Source organism: Cervus elaphus, chromosome 14 (assembly GCF_910594005.1).
Source record: "Cervus elaphus chromosome 14, mCerEla1.1, whole genome shotgun sequence".
NCBI classification, from domain to species: Eukaryota; Metazoa; Chordata; class Mammalia; order Artiodactyla; family Cervidae; genus Cervus; species Cervus elaphus.
The window spans coordinates 72210787-72232303 of NC_057828.1; the positions used below are offsets into that span (position 1 = coordinate 72210787).

Here is a 21517-nt window from a genome sequence, read left to right on the forward strand (position 1 = left end):
TTTCAAAACAGCTCCAGACACTGCCTAAAGTCCCTTAAGGGAAAAATCCTGCCCTCAAGAGATTTTCCTTATGAAATCTGAGCTGAGTCTCGTGTGTTGCGTGTTCTTCACCGACGTTGGAATGACCTCCAGGCCAGGCCCTTGCCCACATGGAAACCCCGCCCTCCTCACCACTTTCCAGCTGCAGGTGGAGCTGAGGCCAGTTCACATCTTCGTTCTCCTGGTTGTGGTGAAGAGCCAGGCCCTTTAAGAGCTCCCTTTCTCCTTCTCCCTTGTGGCTTATTCCCTGGTGGCTCAGATGATAAAGTATACTCCTGCAATGTGGGAGACCTGGGTTCGATCCTTGGGTTGGGAAGATCCCCTGGAGAAGGGCATGGCAATCCACTCCAGCGTTCTTGCCTGGAATATCCCATGGACAGAGGAGCCTGGTGGGCTAAGTCCATGCAGTTGCAGAGTTGGACAGGAATGAGCGACAACAGTTTCAGCTTCCCCTTCTCCACCCTTCTACCTAATGCACCCCCTTTCTGCCACATCTCATGGGTGCCTCTGCCACCTGGCCCCTTCGCTCGCCAGAGAGACAGAAAGCAGACCAGCAGAGACAAGTGGTGCTAATGAGGCTCAAAGAAATGCCCTGCGGGGAAGAATTCTCCTTTCGTGAAAACAGGAAGTTTATTTTGGTGCTTTAAGTACACACGGCCACAGGAGAAAATCTGACAAGTATAGAACAATATAAAGAAGAAGGCCACCTGTAATTCCACTGCCCACGAAGCCCCCGCTGACACCTAGGAGGCGTCTCCCTTCGGCCCCCATGACCTCCGTGGCTGGCGTGCAGGCAGGGCACCTGGGTGAACAGAACACTTGACCCAGGGCGATGAGAGCCATTCAGCATTCCAGGTGAAACGTGTGCTTTATTCAGAGCCGGTGGTGACCCGGAGCTCTGACTGCCTGTTTTGCAGAAGATCTTGTGTTGGAGGGTCTCCCCGCCTCGCCTTCCCAGGGCCAAGCTCCTGCCGATCAGAACTCGTCCTTTATGTCAAAGTGGGGCTGGTCTTCAGGCTTGAAGTCCAGGTTGGGGCTGCCATCCTCATTGAGGATTCTTCGGGCCGTGTAGCCGACAATCGGGTACTTGGCTTTGTACACTCTGGTGAAGACGTCGTCCAGGGATTCCAGCTCCTCAGCCGTGAGGCCCGTCTTGGGGAGAAAAGCCCGAGAAACCCAGGGTTGGGAATGAATGAACTGGACTTGGCCCCGGCCTCTCATACCTCCTCCCTGCCTTCTTCTCCCCATATCCTTCAGGCAAGAGAAAAAAAAAAATCTCTCGAAAATCAAATCACGGACAGCTGACTTTTTAAGAGGCCACCCTGTGTGCTCATGAGTGTTGCAGGGGGAGGAGATGGGGGAAGCAGGGGCCACATCAGGTTGTGGGGTTTGATTGACATGGGAATGAAAGGGTCCAGAGAGCTCCCAGGTGGTGCAGGGGGGCCGCCGTGTGCGGTCTGCAGCCACCTCCTCCCCCCAGTGACTCCCACCGCTCTCTACCCTCCCCCCATTATAGATCTGCACACCCTCCCCGCTCTGTAATTTCTTAATTTGCTTCTATAACGTTGTTGCTCAGGTCTGGCTCATCTGAGCAACACGGGAGTGAATGCCAGCCTTTCTGTCGGGATGACTGGGATGACCCTGAAATGGTCTTTGTTAAGGCTGTGGTCTCCTTCACAGAAATATGAGCACAGGGGAGCCTCTGCTTCATCCCCTGAGCGACCAGGAGTGGCTTGGGAAGTGGGTCTCAGAGACAAAGAGCAAAGCACCCAGGGGCTGGGGGTGGCAGGGCAGACTGTAAGGGGGACGGCCCTGCCAAGGCAGGCGGGGGCCAGACTGTGAGGATCACTGAGCTTGATCACAAGTGCCCGGGAGTCTGGCCTTGACTCTGTAGCCAGTGGGGAGCCATGGAGGACTTTTGAGCTTTAACAGTGAGATCTCTACTTTAAGAAAACAACTGGCTATCACACGGAGTGGACTGGAATGTAAACAAACTAGTTAGGAAGCTTTGCTATTGCCCAGGGGTGTGTGTGTGTTGGGGGAAGGCCATGGCCAAGGAGGTGGGGCACTCTGACAGAGGCTCAAAATCTGGCTCACGGTGTCATAGGTGAGGTCTGCAGGGTCCAGGGACATCTTGGCCACCCCTCTGGTGGAGTCCTTCCCGGTCAAGGCGTTGTAGGGGGCTCCTCGTCCATAAAACTCTGCAGTGGGGAGGATGGAAGAGGATATGAATGGGTGTGCCTACAGCAGCTAGGAGGGGGGGGGGCTTCCAAGACCACCCCCACCCCCCGAATCCTGGAAAGACTGGCCTGAGGGGAGGGACAGCAGTGAGGAGGGGAAGTCCAACAAGCCACCCCAGTTATCTGCTTGAGTCCCCCAGTTCAGAATAATGAATAAGTCATATATGCTGGGCCAAGAGGTGACTTTTTAAAAAATACAGAATGAAAACAATCTCTTAAAAATATCTAAAATGTAAACAAGAGGAATGTCCTGTCTGCCTAAATGCTCACTGAAACCAAGTCTATTTCCCTACATCTTTGGTTTGGTATCAAATAAACAACGAACCCTTACAAGACAGCTTCCACGATATCAGCTATAGTTTTCATCACGGAAAACACAGAGGGGCATTAAAAAGTTCTACAATGTTCTATGATCTCAATCCTTTGCTAAGTAAAGGGTTTTTTACTAAGGCAAATCATCCAGTTTGACTCTGACTGTATAGGCATCAGGGAGCCATAGAAGATTTTTGAGCAGGAGCGTGATATTATTAGAAAAACACTGCTGAAGAACAGCCCTGACAAAGACGGTGAACTCAGAGACTTCCCGGGCAGTCCAGCAAGGGTTTGATCCCTGGATGGGGAACTGAGATTTTGCAGACCGCACAGCACAGCCAAAAAGAAAAAAAAAAAATTACAAATTCACTCTGGAGGGAAAGGACTTGCCCGGTGTTCCCTCTGCTCCCTCACACCTAGAGCACCCACTCTGGCCGCCACACCCCCACCCCCAGAGGTAAGGGTCCATGAAACCAAGCCACTTACCCTTTCCAGAAGTGACATCGAACACCACCCCCTTGACTGCCATGTAGATGGGCTGATCTTCCTAGAAAGCAAGAGGGAAGGTGTGAGGAGGAAGCAGAGAACCCTACTCTTTTGGCTCAAGTTAGTAAAATCTCTTCCCATCATGGGCAGTGCAGGGGGCGGTGGGTGAAGTTACAAAGCAGCCGCTGTCAGCCAGTCCAGCCAGCATATGACCCTACCTGCAGAATCGTGCCCACTCACGAAACCTGGGGAAAGCTAAGAAGCTTCATGACAAGTCTATGGCAATATCTTTCTTTTAAAGAAAAATCAGGAGCTGAAGCAGCTCTATACAGATAAAAATTCAAAAGAATATTCAAGGAGTTACTTAAATTGGTTCACATTTCCTTTCATTTTTACCACACATGGATGTAATCAGTGCAAATGATCTATTGTATGTTTTGCTTCTTATAGGTAATATTGGTTCATACAAACATTGTCATGTGTTGAAATAACCAAAATAGCTGTCACTTAAACAGCTCTATCTTATTTTAGTGATGCTGTACCTGTTTACTATTTTTCTATTTTGGCTTATCTGGATGGTTTCCAATTCCTTAGCACCATAAATGGCAGCATTATGAATACCTTTCAAGTTACTATCTAATGAGTTATTTCTTTGAGGCCTATTTCAATATATCGAATTCTGGGGCCTGAGCAGATGAACAACACAATCACTTTTTATGTTTTACCAGCTTGTCCTTCAAAAAGTCATCTATGGTGCTAGAAATATACAAGCAATGCCGTTTCCTTGCAGCTGTAACCATGGGTTCTACATTTTACTTTTTGCTCTATTTGTGGGTATTCAAAAGGAAGGACAGAAAATAAAATGTAGTTCCTAAGTGACAGTTAAGGACTCTGGAGAAACCTTAAATTAAAAACAAATACTGTATATATTAACATATACGTGGGATCTGGAAAAATCGAACATGCTAAGTCACGTTAGTCATGTCCCACTCTTTGCGCCCCTTTGGACTGTAGCCCCCCAGGCTCCTCTGTCCATGAGGATTCTCCAGGCAAGAATACTGGAGTGGGTTGCATGCCCTCCTCCAGGGAATCTTCCTGACCCAGGTATCAAACCCACATCTCTTGCATTTCCTGAATTGGCAGGCCGGTTTTTTTTACCACTAGCAGCACTTGGGAAGCCCCCAGAACACAGTAGGTTCTGTGAAAGACACCAGCAGCCGGGACCCCTGTGTTTTGTGGTCTCCAATCTGAAGCATCCATCGAAGCTTCTGTGCAGCTCCCTGCCGGGAGTCCGAGCTCTCAGCACAAATCACAGTGCAGAGTCTGGGACAGGAGGGTCTGCCCTGGTTCTCATCCAAAAGGATTTTCATACAAATGAGATCTCATCGCTAGGTACTTCAGGATAACTTGTTACACAAGGTCCACAATCCCACAGCAGAGACTCTTGGGGGTCAGATGTGTTTGGGAATTCAGAATTTGTCAGATTTTAGAAAGGTGTCTTAGGGCTCACATAGGAACACCTACAAGGGGTCTGAGGAAGCACCCCATCATCAAGGATATCAGTATTTCACAGTAAAGCATAAACGTGAATATTCACACTAAGTAGGATAAATAAAGTCTATAAATAGACTTGCATAGCTCCAACACTGTTCCATTACCAAAGGTGTTCAGATCAGGCGGGGTTTTGCTGTCAAATGATATTTAAAAAACCTTCTACTTTTCAAAGCTTCTTTTCTTTGATTTCTGAACTGCATAAGAGGATTATGGGTCTGTTATACTGTCTCTTATTTGTATCTTTAATAATAAACTAATAAAAATAATATTAATACCAGCTAAGATTGCCTAAGGTTTAATGTGCTAAGACTACTCCAGGCCTCAGCTAAGCACTTTGCACAGAACCACCTCATTTAATTCTCACAAAACCCCCACAGAGAGTAGGAACTCTTATTATAGCCAGCATGACAGTCAGTTTTTTGTGTCAATTTGGATCAGTGACAGTATCCTTATTCAGCACTTATCTAGGTATTGTACAGAGGTATTATGTAGATTCGATTAATATCTACAACTGGCTTTGTGTACAGATTACTCTGGATAATCTAGGTGAGCCTGATACTATCAGTTGAAAGGCCTTAAGAGCCTCTGAGGTTTCCCTGAGAAGGAAGAAATATACCACCAGTGGGCTGCAGCATCTGTTCCTGCCCAGAGGTTTCTCGCCAGCCCTTCCTGACAGCCTGACCTACTCATTTTAGACTTACCTAGCCAGCCTGCATGATCACATAAACCAATTCTTGCAATTAAAAAAAAAAAATGTATATATATATATACACACACACACATATTTACACACATAGGGACTTCCTGGTGGTCCAGTGGTTAAGAATCCAAGCTTCCACTGCAGGGGGCACTAAGATCGTGCATGCCACGTGGTGCAGCCAATATATATATACAATATATACACACACATACATAGATATAAAATTTTTTTAACCGGTTCTGCTTGTGGTGGAACCCTGACTGATAACAAGTATCACAGATTAAAAAAAAGAAAAATTGAGACTTTAGCTATTTGCTCAAAGGGACTCAAACCCAGATATGATTCAAAGCTCTAATGCTCTAATGAGCATTAACAAACAGTTAACACTTCTGAGAGTGAAAGGGGATGCTATTAATAATTATCCCAGGACAACAGGCATAAACCAGAACCACCCAGGGCAAACCTCAGCACAAGGCGGTTAAAACCAGCTGCATTGAACTGCCTCTTTCCCCTCTTACTACAGACATCCTCTGGGCTTCACACCCTGAAACAATTTTTTCCTTAACCTGCTTCCATCTCAAGCTTCCCTCTCTCCTTCCCATGGCTGAGCATCCATCAATGATACCCACATAAAAAAAAAAAAACAAGGGTCTTTTTCTTGTAGCCTAGGCATGGCTGCTGGACATGACTGCCACTTAGAACTCTTTCTGCCCTTGGGTTCTGTGCTGGGGGTCCCTAGGATCACCCCTAGATTTGGAGATTCACTAGAAGGACTCAGAGAATTTGGCAGAGTCAGACTCAGAGCTAGTTTATTACAGCAATGCAGCGAGGATACACAGCTGGATCTTAAGGGGAAGGGACACAGGAGGAGCCTAGAGGAATCCACCTGTGGGCTTTCTTAGGCTCTCGCCCTCCCAAGAGGGGGTCAACAGAGCACATTCTTTCCCCCGCAACAAAATGCAGCAACACATGTATGACATTTCTGCCCAGAGAAGCCCGGGAGAGCTTCAGAGCCCAAGGTCTTTGCTGTGGGCCCACCTTGCAAGCCCTCTCTGCCCAGCACTGTTAACAGGGACACACAGTTTGTACAAAGAGCCCAGACTGAGCCCCCTTTAGCTGTTAGGGAGGTGCGGAACACCCTGGAAATCCAGACACCAAGCCAAGAGCCACTCTTGCAAGTGGGCCTATCTAAGGATGGCAGGCCTGCAATGCTAACTCTTCCCTGCACAGATTTCCTGGTTCCCTGCTGCTCCAAACGGGGGTCCTTTAACATGCTGCCACATCTCTGTCACCCTCCTTTCGCGTTCTCAGTGACTCAGGCTTCTAACCAACCTCTGTGTACAGTGATATCCAAACTAGCACCAGTGCCTAGGGCCCAGGTTTCTAAGTCCCTCTTGGGAACCTAGGCACGCTAAGGCTACTTGACTTGCGGGTTAGGGAGCCCACAGCAGAGGGTTTTAACAAGAGAATATTAGGTTCCTTCCTTCTTCTACCACTATCTGGTGGCATGCCTCCTTTTGCTCACAGTATAAAAGCAGGAGGTTGATTCCTATCTACTCTGAAACGTTATCCTTCCCTGATTTCCCCACCTAAGTCTTCCCCATCTCCTGACCTAATTCCAGACCCCATGGCCCTTCTCCTGGAGAGCACCCTGTTCCCAGGCTCCACAGCCATCACACTGGGCCCCGCCAACCCTAACGGTCAGGTGACTGTGAGCAGTATCTGGGACACTTCGGGGTGGGACCCGCCACCGGGGGCTGTGTCTAGGGGTGGGATGTCTCTGTTTCTAACCTCTGACCTCCCCCTCTGCCTTCTCCCCCAGCTCTGGTCCAGCCCCAAGAGCACAGGCACTAAAAGCCAGTTTGACGAGTCCCGAGATAGGGAGGCCGGGAGACAGGAGAGCAGGGAAAGCCTGGAGCACCCCTGGGCCTGCCCCCACGCCCGCCTAGCCCAGGGAGCAGGCCTTGCTGCCCTCTCTCCCACCCGCCCCCACCCGCCCCTACCCCCCGGAGGAGGCAGATGTGTCTGTCCCTAGCTGATGCTCACACTGTAAACAAAAAAGTTTCTCCGTTTCCTGTACTGACTGTGAATCAGAAATGTGTCTCAAGGCAACAGCTCAAGGGAAGAGAGAGGGAGAAGCGCGGGGTGGGTGTTCCGACCCGAAAAGCGGGGAGCCGGGCGCCCCGACGGCTGGGGACCTCCCCGTGTCCCCAGGCGGCGATCAGGCCTGGACAGAGGGGCCGGGCAGGCCTCGCGCCCCGCTCGGGGCCGGGACTCCGGGAGGGGGCGTCCCCCGAGGCCTGCGCCTGCCCCGCCCCCCGCACCCCGAGATCTCTCTCTGGCGCAGCGGCCTCGCTGGGGTCTCAGCTTGGCCGGACTCGGCCCAGTTCCCGGGCCCGCGCTCACCTCCTCCCCGCCGTAGCGGGCCAGCTCCTCCTCCGTGAAGAGCCGCACCGGGGGACCCCGTTCGGCGGGACGCGGCGCCTGCCCGGCCTCGGCTGCGGGGAGTCCCGCAGCCAGCGCCACGATCAGGGCGAGCGCGACCAGCCGCCGCCCCGGCGCGGGGCCCGCCATGGTGAGCGCGCCGAGCCGGGCCAGGGCCGGCCTGGGCGGCGGAGCCCGAGCGCGCCCGCCCCGCGGCCCCGGAGCCCCGCCCCGCGCGCGCCGGCCCAGCGCCTGGAGGCCCGGGAGCCGGGACCTGGGAGCCGGACTCCGTGCCTCGCGTGCGCGGCGTCCCGCGCTCCGCCACCCGGACCCCGAGACTGGAAACTTGGAGTTGGGATGCTGGGGTCTACAAGCTACAGACTGAAAATTTCTTCAAAGAGTGGCACGTGTCATAGCAGTGCCTTGTGTTTAGATTACAGAGTTGACCCAGCCCAGCATTCCAGCACCTGGGAAGATGTTATTTATAACCTAGGACCCCAACTTTCTTAATTCATTTTTAGTTTGGGCTGATTTTTTTTTTCTTCCCAGTTGTGTTTAAATTTCGGATCTCCGAAGGATTTTTGCAAAGGTTGGGCACATCAAAGACATACCCCGAAATAATAATAGCTAACATTTGTGCAAGGATTTATTTCTTCGTTGATTTATTCAGCAAATGCTTTTTGAGGGTCTCCACCTACCAGGTCACTGAAGAAGGCAGATCCACGCCCAACAGAGCCTACATTCTATGGGTGAAATAGACAAAAGTAGCATGTTAGGTGGTGATGAATGCTAGAGAGGGGGGGAAATGGGCAACAGAATAGAGAGCATTGGGAATTGGAATTTTAAATAGGCTGACAGGGGGAAAGCCCCAGGGAAGACAGTATCTGTATAAACGTCTAGAGGAAATATGCTCAGATGGTAAAGAATCCGCCTGCAATGCAAGAGACCCAGGTTCAATCCCTGGATGGGGAAGATCCCCTGGAGAAGGAAATGGCAACCCACTCCAGCATTCTTGCCTGGAGAATCCCATGGACAGAGGAGCCTGGCAAGCTACAGTCCATGGGGTCGCAAAGAGTTGGACACAGCTGAGCAACTAACGCACATACACATTTTGGGAAATGAGGGAGGCAGCCTGGAGGTGTGGGGAGCAATCCTTGCAAAGGGAAAACAGCAGAAATGCTGAGGAAGGAGAGTGTCCTGCTTGTTGGAGGAACAGCAAAGGGGGAAGAAGGGTAGGAGGTGAGTTCAGGAGGGTATGGGGGTCTCGGGGGCTGGAGGCAAGGGGCAGATCTTGTGGGGCCTCACAGCTTATTCTCTCTTTAATGACTTTGGCTTTTAGGCTGAGTGAATGGAAGAGAGGAATGAGTTAAAATGTTCATGGAATGACTTTGGCTGTCCTGTGTGGAGAAGAGACAGAAGTGGGAGCTTCTGTTATAATCCAGGTGAGAGATGATGGTGATTTGGCCCCGGTCCGTAGCAAGGGAGGTGATGAGAAGTGGGTGGATCACGGATTTGTTTTGCATGTGTGGCTCACAGGATTTGCTGACAGATGAGACATGGGGTCTGAGAGACAGAGAGGAGCCAAGGATGACCCCGAGGGTTTTTGGCCTGGGCAGCAGAAGGATGGAGTCGCCACTTACTGAGATAAGGAGAGACGGTAGGAGGAACAGGTTTGGGTGAAGATCAAGATCAGGCGTGTTCACTCTGAGAACACTTAGATAGCCAGGTGGAAGTCTCAAATAGACAGTTGGCTGTATGAGTCTGGAATTGGAGGGAGAGCTCAGGCTAGAGAGAGAAACCTTGGAACCCTTGGCATTTAGTTTGTATTTAAAGCCGCGGAATGGATGAGATCATCAGGAAGGGCATGTAGACGGAAAGGAGGCAGGACCGAGGACTGAGTTCTTGGGGCATGCCAACATTTTGTGGTTGGGAGAACCGGCCACCAAAGATGGGCTTGCTGTGTACCAAGCACTTTTACGTCTATTAGCTGATTTAATCCTCACTGTAACTCTATGAAGCTCCTCTGTCCATGGGATTTCTCAGGCAAGAAGACTGGAGTGGGTTGCCATTTTCTTCTCCAGGGCATCTTCCAGACCCAGGAATTAAACCAGGGTTTCCGGCATTGCAGGCAGATTCTTTACCGACTGACCTACGAGGGAATCCCACTCTTTGTACGAAGAGCTGTTGTTATCACGCATTTTACAAAGGATGATACTGAACTGCACAGACCTTACGTGCCTTGCTCAGTGTCACACCGTAGGTGGAAGAGCCAAGATTCAAGCATGGGCCCTGTGTCCCAGAGCCACCAGGCTATCCCTCCCCTCTGTGACTGTACCAAGTTCTCAGCCCTGCACTTCTTCAACAGAGTGGGCTTTGGTTACAGAGCAACCTAAACAGGACCTGTCCACAAACCATCTGAATCTTAATTTCCACATCAGTAACATACCAGCCTACCTCCTAGGTAGGACTGTGTTGAAACTAAAAGTGATACAGGTGTGAAAATCTGTGTAAGCTGTGCAATATCTGTGTCACACCATGTCACCAGGTCTCCGGGTTAGAAGAGGCCCTGCTAAGCCCTTAGAATATCACCCCCTTCCTGAGGCCTCTTGTTCCTTGGCATACAGGATGCAGCATCTCTGCTTGAGCCCTTTTCTCTTCCTACAATTGTATTGTTAGGAACTGCTCTGGGCCCAAGGAAACTCCCTATAATTTCTACTAATCAGATCTAGCTTCCCCGTCCCAGAGACGCTGAGTGTGAGCCTATAATGTACTAGCATGTTCACATGCCCTTGGATTTCTCCAGGCATCCTCCTGATTGCTCTTCCCTACTTGAACCCATGTTTGTTTTCCCAAACGAATCAGCCAGTGACCGTCAAGGAAAACAGAAACTACTTTGTGGCTGTAATGTAGGGAGTTGGTTACATAGGTGAAGGAAGAGGCTAAGAAGCAGCCCTGGGGGAGCCCAGAGATTAGCTAAGCAGGAAGACTGGTAACATCTGGGACTGTTTTAGAGTTTAGGAGCCTGGGTCACCTGACTGAAGCTAGAACCACACACACACACACAGACACACAGACACACACACAGACACACACACACAAAACACTGGCATCAGCGCTAGAGCTGTGGAAGGGAAGCTGCTGGGGCAGAGCACAAGGGAGAGAAAACCCCGGCTTCTCTTTCTCAGCTCTGCTCCAGGCTTGCAGCAGAGCTTCCTCTGGACTGAGCCCAGTGGAAAGCCAACCATCAGGACCAGTCCCTGTAACCCAGAGCAGGAGAGGCAAGAATGGGATCTGAGGGCAAACACGCCCAGGATCAGCCCAACCCGGCCTCCACCGACCTGGCTTCTACCCGCTCATCTTGTTACCAAGTGCAAGCTCTCTCAGCTCACCGCACGACAGGCCAATGAATCTGAGAGACCAGGGGCTGAGGCGCGGAAGAGACCTTAATCGGGGAGCCAGCAGACCGAGAAGATGGCAGGCTAGTGCCTCAAAATGACCATCTTATTGGGGTCTGGATGCCAGGTTCTTTTGTAGAGTCAGAGAGAAAGAAGCAGTGAGGAACTAAAGTCAAAAGGCAAAACAGAGAGGGAGAGGCGGTGGGGAAGTAAAGTGAAAGGGTCTACAGTCTTGCAAAACATCTCCAAGGGAGTGGCCGGCCTTCGGTAGGGGTGTGTTCATCTCTTCTATCCACAGGTGGGCGGGGACAAACCATTACTCCCTGAGCTGAACAAAGGCACTTTAGTTTACAGTCAGGCAGAGTGGGCAGGGTCCTCCAGGCAAGACAGTAAGCATAATTATAATAACAAAAGCAACGAAAAGCGAGTCAAAGAAACAGTTTCCAACATGGAGTAAGAATCGGCTTCCTTCCTACAACCATCTGACTGCCTCCTAAGGGCCCCTCCATCAGCCCCCTCCAGCGACATCACCTTCTGTTTGGGTCCCAGCCTGGGCCTCCATACTGGGGTACAGGTCCTCATGGGCCTGGGGTGCAGGTCGTCAGGACCTTCTTGTCACTCAGGTCTCAACTCACAGGAATCTACCATCTTGAGGCCTTTCTGGACTCCCCACGACCAGTGCCTCCTCCCACAGTCGCCCTGTCACTCGTGTGCTATTCCCGTATTCTCTTTTCCTTTATTTAGAGCTCTGGTCACTATGTGAAATTACTTTGTTCATTTCTTTATTCAACTACTCTGGGTACCAGCAACCGCCAATCATATCCTTGTCAGAGGCCCTGGGATATAGAAATGAGCCAAACACATAAACACCTCATCTTCAAGGAGTACCAGTACAAGGAGGGTGAAAATATTGGCGGCTAAAAAGTTCGTACGGGTTTTTCTGGACGCTGGTACAGAAAATTCCGGTCGACTGAAAAGTACTCACAACCTAAAAGTTGAGAGTTATGTTTCATTCGGTGGGAATCTTTAGGACTTGCAGCCCAGGAGATAGCATCTCAAGTGACCCTGGGAGAGCTGCTTTGAAGAGGCGAGGGGAGGAGCCAGGTTATGTGGAAGTTTTGCAACAAAGGGCAGGTAGTCCGAACATCAAAAGATGATTGTTAATTGAAGAAAGCCAGATAACCCAATTAAGGAATATAGCTCTTTTCTATGTATGGGAAGATGGAAGATCTGGGCTCACTGAAATCATCCCTTTCATATGCACCTCAGCTATCTGGGGCCAGTTGCGGTATTTTCACGTTCTATGCTTTCTTTTCTGAAGGTTTACCGTAGGAAGCGGCTGCAGTGTGATGGCTGCTAGATGGCAGGCCTTCTCCTTCCTGAGTTCCCTTAGGGCTCACTGGCTCATTGGGAGAGCTGGAATGGCTGATGGCTATGACATCCTTGCATTCTTGTTTACTGATATAGCAGGAAATGTTCAATTTTTCAAACCCAATATAAGAAACTCAGAAGGTGGTACATACTAGGGCAAAAACTAAAGCCACATAGGGGGATGAGCTGGCAATGGGGTTTGCTGTTTTAACAGGGTGCTCAGAGGAGGTGATACTGATATAGATAAGGAGATACTGGGAGAAAGACCTGAAGGCAGTGAGGAAGTGAGTCAGCGAGCTCCCAGGATTAGAGCGGCCCCAGAGCAGGGAACAGCCACTGCAAGTCTCCCAGGCTCAGCATGTTAAGGTGAGGAGAGAGAGGGTGAGGGTGAATAACAGACAAGGTAGGCATTGCAGGACAGATCCTACAGTGCCTGGTAGGTCCCTGTCAGGACTCTAGGTTTGGAGGAAGCGAAGCAGGGGAGTGACGTGATCTGCCTTTGTCTAGCAGGCTCTCCCTGACAGCTGTGTTGGGAATTGGCCATCGTTGTAGCCAGGGTGGAAATAGAGAGGATCAGCTAGGAGGCGACTGAAAATAACCTACGAGAAATGCTGGTGGTTTGTACCACGATGGTGATGATGGAGGTGATGGAAAGGGGCCAGATTCTGAATAAAGTAGAGTCAGCAGGATTTGCTAATTTAGGTGTGGAGTGTAAGAGGAAGAGAAGAACCAAGGATGACTCCAGAGTTTGACCAAAGCAAATGGGAGGATGGAGTTTATGACATTGAGGAAGCCTGAGAGGGGAGTGGGTTTGGGATAGGAAGATCAACAGTTCCACTTAAAGCTTGCAGTAAACACTGACACTAATACACCATATCCTTACAGTGTGCTAGGTGGGATTCCAAGTACTTTACAACTGATGACTCACTGACTCCTTCAGAACTGTAGGGGCAGGTAGTAATATTCCTATTTTTCATGGCAGGTAATGGATGCACAGAGAGATTAAATAAAGTTCCTATTCAGTAAGTGGCAGAACCAAGACTTAGAACCAGGCAGTTTGGTCACAGCTACGCTCTGCTGTTGCCAGGTGGACATCCAGTGGAGAAGTTGCTTAGGCACCCGGACGGGTGAGCCTGGGCTCGGGGGAGAGCTGGAGGCTGGAGATATGCATTTGAATTCACTTGGAATACAAAATTCACACTAGAATTGTGCTCTGTTCCTAAGGCTGCTATATCAAAATGTCACAGACTTGGTTGCTTAAAATAACAGAAATGTATCCTATCATGGTTCTGGAGGCTAGAAGTCTGAAATCAAGGTGTCAGCTAGGTCATGCTCCCTCCAAGACTCTAGACAGAATCCTTAATTGCCTCTTCTTAGCCTCTGGTGGTGGCTGGCAATCCTCGGGATACTACCCATTGCCTGACTAAGGATGGAGCCTGGCCTCCTGAACCATGCACCAGCAGGTGAATTACAGCTCACCGTGGACTACAACTGCATTGGGCATTCTCCTGGTGTGTGTGTCTTGATATCCTCTTCCATCTTCCTGTAAGGTCATGGGTTATAATAGATGAAGGGATTGCCTTGCTTAGCACGACTTCATCTTAACTAATGACATCTGCCGCAATCCTATTTCCAAGTAAGGTTACATTCTGGGATACCAGGAGTTAGGACTTCCACGCATCTTTTGGGGGAACACAATTCAACCCATAACAGGAATTCGCAGGGTATAGGTGGTAATTCAAGCCATGAGACTACAAGAGACCACTTTATTAGTCCCTCGGGAGTGAGAAGAAAGATCAAAGACCTAACTTGAGGAAGGCCACCCTGTAGAGTTGAGGGGATGAGGAGAAATCAGCAAAAAGGCATCTGGAGAAGGAGCAGCAAGTGAGGTGGGAGGCAAAATGGGAGTATGTGTGTCCTGAAGCCAGAGGAAGAGAGTGTACAGGAAAGGGAGGATGAGCCCGGCCAGTGTAGTCAATAGATCAAGAGAGAAGAGGGTGGGAAAATGGCCATCTGATTTGACAACTCAAAGGTCAGACCGTAATAAGCACCCTTTCAGTGGAATGGAGAACATAAAAGCCTGATTGGTATGTGTTCATGTGGAAATAGGAGGAGAGGACTCAGGGACACCAAGTATAGAAAATTCCATTTACATGTGCATGGTCTGTTTCTCGACTCTAGCATGGAAGAGCCAGAGAGCAAGGACCTTGGAGTACCCTATTCATGTCTATATCCCAGTGCTGACCACACTGTATTTAAACATTGTATTAATATTAAATATTTAATAACATTAATATTTAAATAATAATTAAATATTTAAATATTGTATTAATCAGTTTCTCCTTCAAATGCAGGAACCCATCATTTTCCAGTTTGGTCATATACCAACAGAATAGAGAGAAATGAGGGCTGGACTGGACTTCTCTGGTTCCTTCTACTTATACATTTCTGTGAATTCATGACTTGTTCTATCAACCCCCCCTTGTAGTAATGTAGTAAGGCATTTAATGAGTTGTTTATTATTGTCTATTTTTTTGGTAAGCAACTGTTAAATGAAATGGCTGGAAAAAGTGTTCCATTCATAAACCTAACACGTATTTGCTGATTGCCTACATTATGTTAGGTGCTATATATATTGTCCCATTTGATGATGTGAGAGGGGAGTTGGCGATGGACAGGGAAGCCCGGCATGCCGCAGTCCATGGGGTCTTAAAGAGTCAGACACAACTGAGCGACTGAGTTGAACTGAGAGGGCCTAGGCTTGGGTGGAGTGGTCAGAAGAGGTGGTGGAGGCCCCCCACTAGGAACACTGGAGATTCAGGGTGCTCTGATGTGGCTGGTGCTACGGTGGTTGCCACTGAGGAGGGAAGAGGCCCTGAGTGGCCTGCGTGCCGGGGTCTGTAGAGTTGCAGCTGCACGGAACACAGAGCAAGCATTCACCAAGGCATAGGCACCCTCTATCCGCTGCACCACCGAGCAGCCCAGGGCACCGCACAGAACAGCTGTTCCGGCAGTGGGAGGAGGGGAAGATGTGAGTCTCACCGGCTACAGGGCAAACACCCAATTTTCCACCACATTCAGGGCAGGAGGCTTTTGCTGCTGCAAACAGCACATTTGGGTTTTGCTGCATGACCTACTTTGATTCAAAGAAGGACCTAGGAAGCAGGTAGCATTTAGCAGTTGCAGACTAAGGCGAACAGAGGACAGCTCAGACCTGTGGGAGAGGGGCAGAGAGCCAGGATGAGAATCTAGAGGTCCTGACTCCATGGGTCTGGCCCAGGAATAATGAAAGAACTGGGTTCTGTCACTTGTTCCTGGGTTAAATAATCTTCATTTGTTTATGGCCTTCTCCCCATCCTTTCTGAAACAAGGTACCTCAGTTTCCTCATCTGTAAAACAGAAAGAAAAATGCCCTTCTTACAGGGTTCCTCGTGGGATAAAAGGCGTAATGGCCGTGAACTTGCTCCGTAACAAATTGCTCTGCAGGTATTTACAACAGTAATAAACCACCAGGCCAGGCTTCCTCTTGCAGTTATAGATTAGGATCTCCTACCCGTCTGAGTTGGCCCCCTTGTTCCACTTTCCACTCATCTTCTCCGTCCTTCCCCCTCCAATAAAGAGAGGAAGTAAGAGATGAGGAAAGCACGTGCGTCTAACGCGCTGGTGAACGAGTGGCTCTGGGTAACCCGCAGGCTTTGTTGTCCCAGGAAAGCGGACCGCGGTCGCCTGCATCTGGTTTCATCATTTCATGCCAAATAGATGGGGAATCAATGGAAACAGTGACAGACTTTATTTTGGGGGGCTCCAAAATCACTGCAGATGGTGACTGCAGCCATGAAATTAAAAGACGCTTGCTCCTTGGAAGAAAAGTTATGACCAACCTGCTTTATTAAAAGGTAGAGACATTACTTTGCCAACAAAGGTTCGTCTAGTCAAAGCTATGGTTCTTCCAGTAGTCATGTATGGATGTGAAAGTTGGACTATAAAGAAAGCTGAGTGCCGAAGAAGTGATGCTTTTGAACTGTGGTGTTGGAGAAGACTCTTGAGAGTCCCTTAGACAGCAAGGAGGTCCAACCAGTCCATCCTAAAGGAAATCAGTCCTGAATATTCATCGGAAGGACTGATGCTAAAGCTGAAGCTCCAATACTTTGGCCACCTGATGCGAAGAACTGACACATTGGAAAAGACCCTGATGCTGGGAAGGATTGAAGGCGGGAGGAGAAGGGGACGACAGAGGATGAGATGGCTGGATGGCATCACCGACTCAATGGACATGAGTTTGGGTAAACTCCGGCAGTTGGTGATGGACAGGGAGGACGGGCGTGCTGTGGTCCATGGGGTTGCAAAGAGTCGGACACGACTGAAGGGAACTGCCCTCCGCCTAGAACTACATTTCCCAGCAAGCCTTTCGCGGCCCCGGCGTCCGTGGGGCACGAGGCGCGTGGCCGAGTGTGGCCCCGCCTTGGTCCCGAAGCCGCTCCTCTCTCCGAACAGGTTTCGCGTCGCCGCCGAGAGTCGGCGAACCTCGGGGCCGCGGCGGCCGTTCTCGGAGAGCTGCCTCTCGCGAACTAGAGCGCGCTCAGGTGTGCCTTAGCTCCGGTCACGGCCATGATCCGCCAGGAGCTCTCCACATCCTACCAGGAGGTACACGCACGGCAGTGGCGGGGAGGGCGCGACAGCACAGTTTGCCGCGAGGCGGAGCGGGTCTCGGGGGTCCGGGCGTTTTCTGGGGTCCCTGGGGTGGGGGGCATCCGGGCGGGCAGAGCGCGCCGCCGAGGAGCGGTCGGGGGAGGGGTCCCCCCGCGTGCCGAGCTGCGGCGGAGCAGGAAGGAAGCGGGGCGCGGAGCCTCCTCTGGACGCGGCCGTCGCTGGGCCGAAGGATAGAGCGTTGGGGCCCCGGAACCGCGACCCGTAACCAGCCGGTGAAGGATTAAAAGCCTCGTCCGGACCCGGGCGGCAGCGCGGCCCTCCGGGCAGCACCCCGGGTCGCCTCGAGGACCGTGGGGTTCTTTGCAACAAGTGGAAGCACCCGCGCCCTTCTTCCTCCCCGGCCGGAGTAGAGGCGCGCTGGGCGGCAGCCCCCCTACACGCCCAGGGCCTCGTGGCCCCTCAGCTGCTAGCGGTAGCGATCATCCCTGCTCGTCTGAATGGCCAGCAAGCTTTGAGAATGTGCTTTCTCCCACAGAGCTGCTTCTCGCTCCGCTCTGTTTCTCTCTCCTGCCTCACCTCCTCCCACGACTGTAACTCTCACTTTCCAGTTCTTTGTCTCTTGTTTTTGCCTGTCCTGAGCTACCGACGAGCGGTTCCAGCTCTTCCCCCAGACCAGGTTCTCCTTCTGACTCCAGCTGTCCTATTCCTCCTCGAGGGTCCCAAACCCTGGTCCTCTCCGGTACTGTCCCCTCTCGTGCCCCTCACCGTGCCCCCCTCCCTTGGCAAGTCAGGCAGCTTACATCCTCCATCCTCAGGTTTGTGTCCCTGAGTCTGTCCTGATCAGCGCTCCCTGTTTGGTGTCTTCCATGCTGTGCACATTTGTTCAGGGTCCTACCTTGATCCTGGGCTGGTAAAGAATCCTCCTGCAATGTGGGAGACCTGGCTTTGATCCCTGGGTTGGGAAGATTCCCTGGAGGAGGGAACGACTACCCACTCCAGTATTCTGGCCTGGAGAATTCCGTGGACTGTATGGTCCATGGGATTGCAAAGAGTCGGACACGACTGAGCGACTTTCACTTCACTACCTTGATTCCAGAACATCCCTTTATACATACACCTGGTGCTGGCACTAGTCTGCTCAGAACAGTCCAGACTTCTTAGCAAGCTCTGACAGCCCAGCAGCTGTATCCCGTCATCATCTCCTCACCCACCTAGGTTCTGACCATGCTGGAAACCCACCGTTTCAAAATGTGTTCCTGCTATGCTTGTGCTCATACTGCTTCTTCAAGTCCTTTGGTTAAGATTACCTTGTTTTACAAGGAGGGATCTCAAATCTCACGTGCTCCATGCAGTCTGACTTTCCAGACTTGTCTGAAGTTTCTGTCAGTCCCTCTCTTGGGACCGGCTGCTGCCTTGAGCAATACTGATCAATACTCATGTACATTTCACCCTTTGTAAATGATACTGTGTGGAGTCTGTAAAGCAGATGGCTTCTCCCTATAGTAGAAAGGGAAGCCAAGTTGAAAACAGGTGATATATTTGCCTGCGGTTTACCATTTTTTAATGCAGGATCTGAGCTAGAATCTGACTTTGGGACAAATTTCTGTGTTTCTCCTACCATTTCCTTTATCCCAAAGGAGCCTGTTGGATTTTAGCCAGTGCTAGGGATTTTGTGGCCCCTAGATCCTGTACCCGAGGCAGTGAGGGAATCCTGGGGAATGAGTTGTGTCTTTTCCTGACTCTGCAAGTTTTCAGGTTTATAGGGAATAGAGCATAATGGATAAATACTAGGACTTAAAATTTTTTTTGATTTATTAATTTTTGGCTCTGCTGGGTCTTTGTTGCTGTGCGTGCTTTCTCTAGTTGCGGTGAGTGGGGGCTACTGTCTGTTGCAATGCACAGGCTTCTCATTTCGGGGGCTTCTCTTGTTGCCGAGCACAGGCTCTAGGCCATGTGGGCTCAGTAGTTGCGGCTCCTGGGCTCTAGAGCACAGGCCTAGTCGTCGTGGTGCACAGGCTTAGTTGTTCCTTGGCATGTGGAATCTTCTCCAACCAGGGAGCGTACCTGTGCATTGGCAGGTATATACTTCACCACCGAGCCACCAGGGAACCCCCAAATACCAGGACTTTTAAGTCAAAAAGCCCGAGTTCCTATCCTTGCCTTGCCTCTTGCCATTTGTGTGACTTTTGTCAAGTCACTTCTCTGAGCCTCCAGTTTCTCTGTAAAATGAAGGTAGTGGTAGTCCTTATCTCATGGGCTGTGAGGACTGGCTGAGTTGGTATGTAGGGTGCTTAGCTCAGTGCCTGCAGTAGTGGCCCCTCAGTGGATGTTAGTTCTTGTTAACAGGGTGTGGGCAGCTCCTGCTTCTGGGAAGCTTTGGGGTCCTGGTTTACAGGACCCTGTCCCTCATCATCTGCACGTAAACGCTACCGTCCCCTTCTCAAGCAAGGCTCCTAACACGTTTGCTAAAACAGAGACAGTTATCCTGCTTGCAGGGAAAAGGCCACGGGTGGGTTCAGTTTCTGTTGCCCCATGGTGGGAGACACTGGAAGGATTCCTTCCCTTGCCTTCCTCAGTGGCCCATTCTGAGGGTCCTGTCTCACCTTCAGAAGAAGGGGGCCTCCTGTCTCTTTCTTGCAGGCGTCATGCTGGAGAACTTGGCCAGGGTCGGGCGAGGAGGTGGGTTTGTTATGGCTTTAGGTAGTCAGGAGGGGACCTGGGTTAGGGGCCTGTTAGGGTTATAGGCCAGAGAAGGCAATGGCACCCCACTCCAGTACTCTTACCTGGAAAATCCCATGGACGGAGGAGCCTGGTAGGTTGCAGTCCATGGGGTCACAAAGAGTCGGACATGACTGAGCAACTTCACTTTCACTGTTCACTTTCATGCATTGGAGAAGGAAATGGCAACCCACTCCAGTGTTCTTGCCTGGAGAATCCCAGGGACGGGGGAGCATGGTGGGCTGCCATCTACGGTGGTCATACAGAGTCAGACATGACTGAAGTGACTTAGCAGCAGCAGCAGGGTTGTAGGCTGAACTTGTGTGAAGCTTGGATGCTAGAGCTCTGGGCCTTTCCAGGACTTTCCCTTCGGCCAGTGGGAGCCCTGGGGTCCTCTTGGTCTGTGTTCCCACTGGGGGCCTGGGTCTCCTGGTATCTTCTTTAAGCTCCTAGCCCTCTTTCATGTGTTGGTTTTCCTTTTCTTTTGGGCTTGGAAGGCTTTAAACTAGAAGTTTTCCCTGATTCTAAAAGGACAGGTGTGGAGGAGGAGACAGAAGAGTATTAAGTACATGAGAACTTTATTTTAGCTCAAGTCTCATAGAGATGAATTTTTAATGAAAATGTCTTGAGGGACTTCCCTAGTGGTCCAGAGGTTAAGAATCCACCTGCCAATGCAGGAGACACAGGTTCGATCCCTGGTCCGGGAGGATCCCACATGCCACGGAGCAACTAAGCTCGTGCGCTGCAACTACTGAGCCCGTGTGCCTAGAGCCTGTGATCTGGAACAAGAAAAGCCACTGTGATGAGAAGCCCACGCACCACGACTAGAGAGTAGCCCTCACTTGCTTCAACTAGAGAAAAAGCCTGAGCAGCAGTGAAGTCCCAGCATAGCCAGAAATAAATACATAAGTAAATTTATTTTTTTTTTAATGAGAAAAAATATTTTTAAAAAAGAGAAAATATCTTGAAACCTTGAGTGTTGACATTGTGAACCTAAGAAAACACTGGGGAAATCTATTCCCTCCCCCACCCTCCCAATCCGGGGGATTGCTGGCTGCTACCTGGAGTGAGACACACTGGTCTTGGTGTTTCTTGCTCTTCTCCTTGATACTGTGGAGCCTTGTCGGTTATCACTGTATCATTGTCCCCATTTGACAGGTGAGAACACTGAGGCAGTGAGGTGGAGGTTGCCTGCTCTGAGCCTGCTCGTTAGCACCTGTCTCTGGGGTGGCCTGTCCTCCCCACTTTGTTCTGCATTTGCAGCCTGAGTTGGTGGACTTTAGCTCTGACGCCAACTTCACTGTTCCATCTTCTGTCTCAGTAGACGCTAAGCTTGCATTTCCTCCTCCTCCGGAAAGTGATTAAGAGCGTGGGTTTTGGAACTAGACTAACTTGGATTTGGCTCCTGTTTCTGTGGCCATGGAAAGTCTTGTGAGTTGAATTGTGTTCCCTGAAAAGATACGTTGACGTCCTCACCCCCAGCACCTCAGAGAGTGACCTTATTTGGAAAGAGGGTTATTGCAGATGTACTTAGTTAAGAAGAGGTTGTACTGGAGGAAAGTGGCCCTAAATCAACATGCTTGGTATTCTTACTAGAAGGATGACCGTGTGGAGACACAGACACTGTC

General features: G+C 50.4%; 2 protein-coding genes across 6 annotated transcripts in view; one reads left to right on the top strand and one right to left on the bottom strand.

Moving 5' to 3' along the window:
- Window positions 1-650: 650 nt before the first annotated feature.
- On the bottom strand, window positions 651-7988 carry NENF (neudesin neurotrophic factor). Of its 2 annotated transcripts, none has more exons than XM_043923924.1 (4): window positions 7738-7988; window positions 3078-3138; window positions 2137-2240; window positions 651-1290 (listed from the first exon to the last, which is right to left on the bottom strand). In XM_043923924.1, the coding sequence occupies exons 1-4, from the start codon at window positions 7903-7905 to the stop codon at window positions 1015-1017; spliced, it is 609 nt and encodes a 202-aa protein (XP_043779859.1). In that variant the 5' UTR covers window positions 7906-7988; the 3' UTR covers window positions 651-1014. The 2 variants fall into 2 exon arrangements, with proteins under 2 accessions (XP_043779859.1, XP_043779860.1); XM_043923925.1 differs by having other exon boundaries at window positions 651-1191; window positions 7738-7978.
- An 8980-nt stretch (window positions 7989-16968) lies between these two features.
- The window catches only part of PACC1 (proton activated chloride channel 1), a 31710-nt gene continuing 27161 nt past the window's right edge, over window positions 16969-21517 (top strand). For 2 of the 4 annotated variants that reach the window (XM_043924439.1, XM_043924438.1), the window contains exon 1: window positions 17151-17165. Coding sequence is in view for 2 of the 4 variants with exons in the window: in XM_043924436.1 (XP_043780371.1) it covers window positions 17130-17165 (36 nt within the window). In the remaining 2 variants the exon portion in view is untranslated. Of the gene's footprint in view, window positions 17166-21517 lie in introns of all 4 variants that reach the window. The other 2 variants (XM_043924436.1, XM_043924435.1) reach the window with 2 other exon arrangements.

Coding starts and splice junctions, on each gene's coding strand:
- NENF (XM_043923924.1), bottom strand. CDS start 7,905: ATGGCGGGCCCCGCGCCGGGGCGGCGGCTGGTCGCGCTCGCCCTGATC. Junction 2,241..3,077: donor CGATGTCACTTCTGGAAAGG/GTAAGTGGCTTG, acceptor TCCCCACTGCAG/AGTTTTATGGACGAGGAGCC. Junction 1,291..2,136: donor CAGACCTCACCTATGACACC/GTGAGCCAGATT, acceptor TCTTGCCTGAAG/GATATGGGGAGAAGAAGGCA.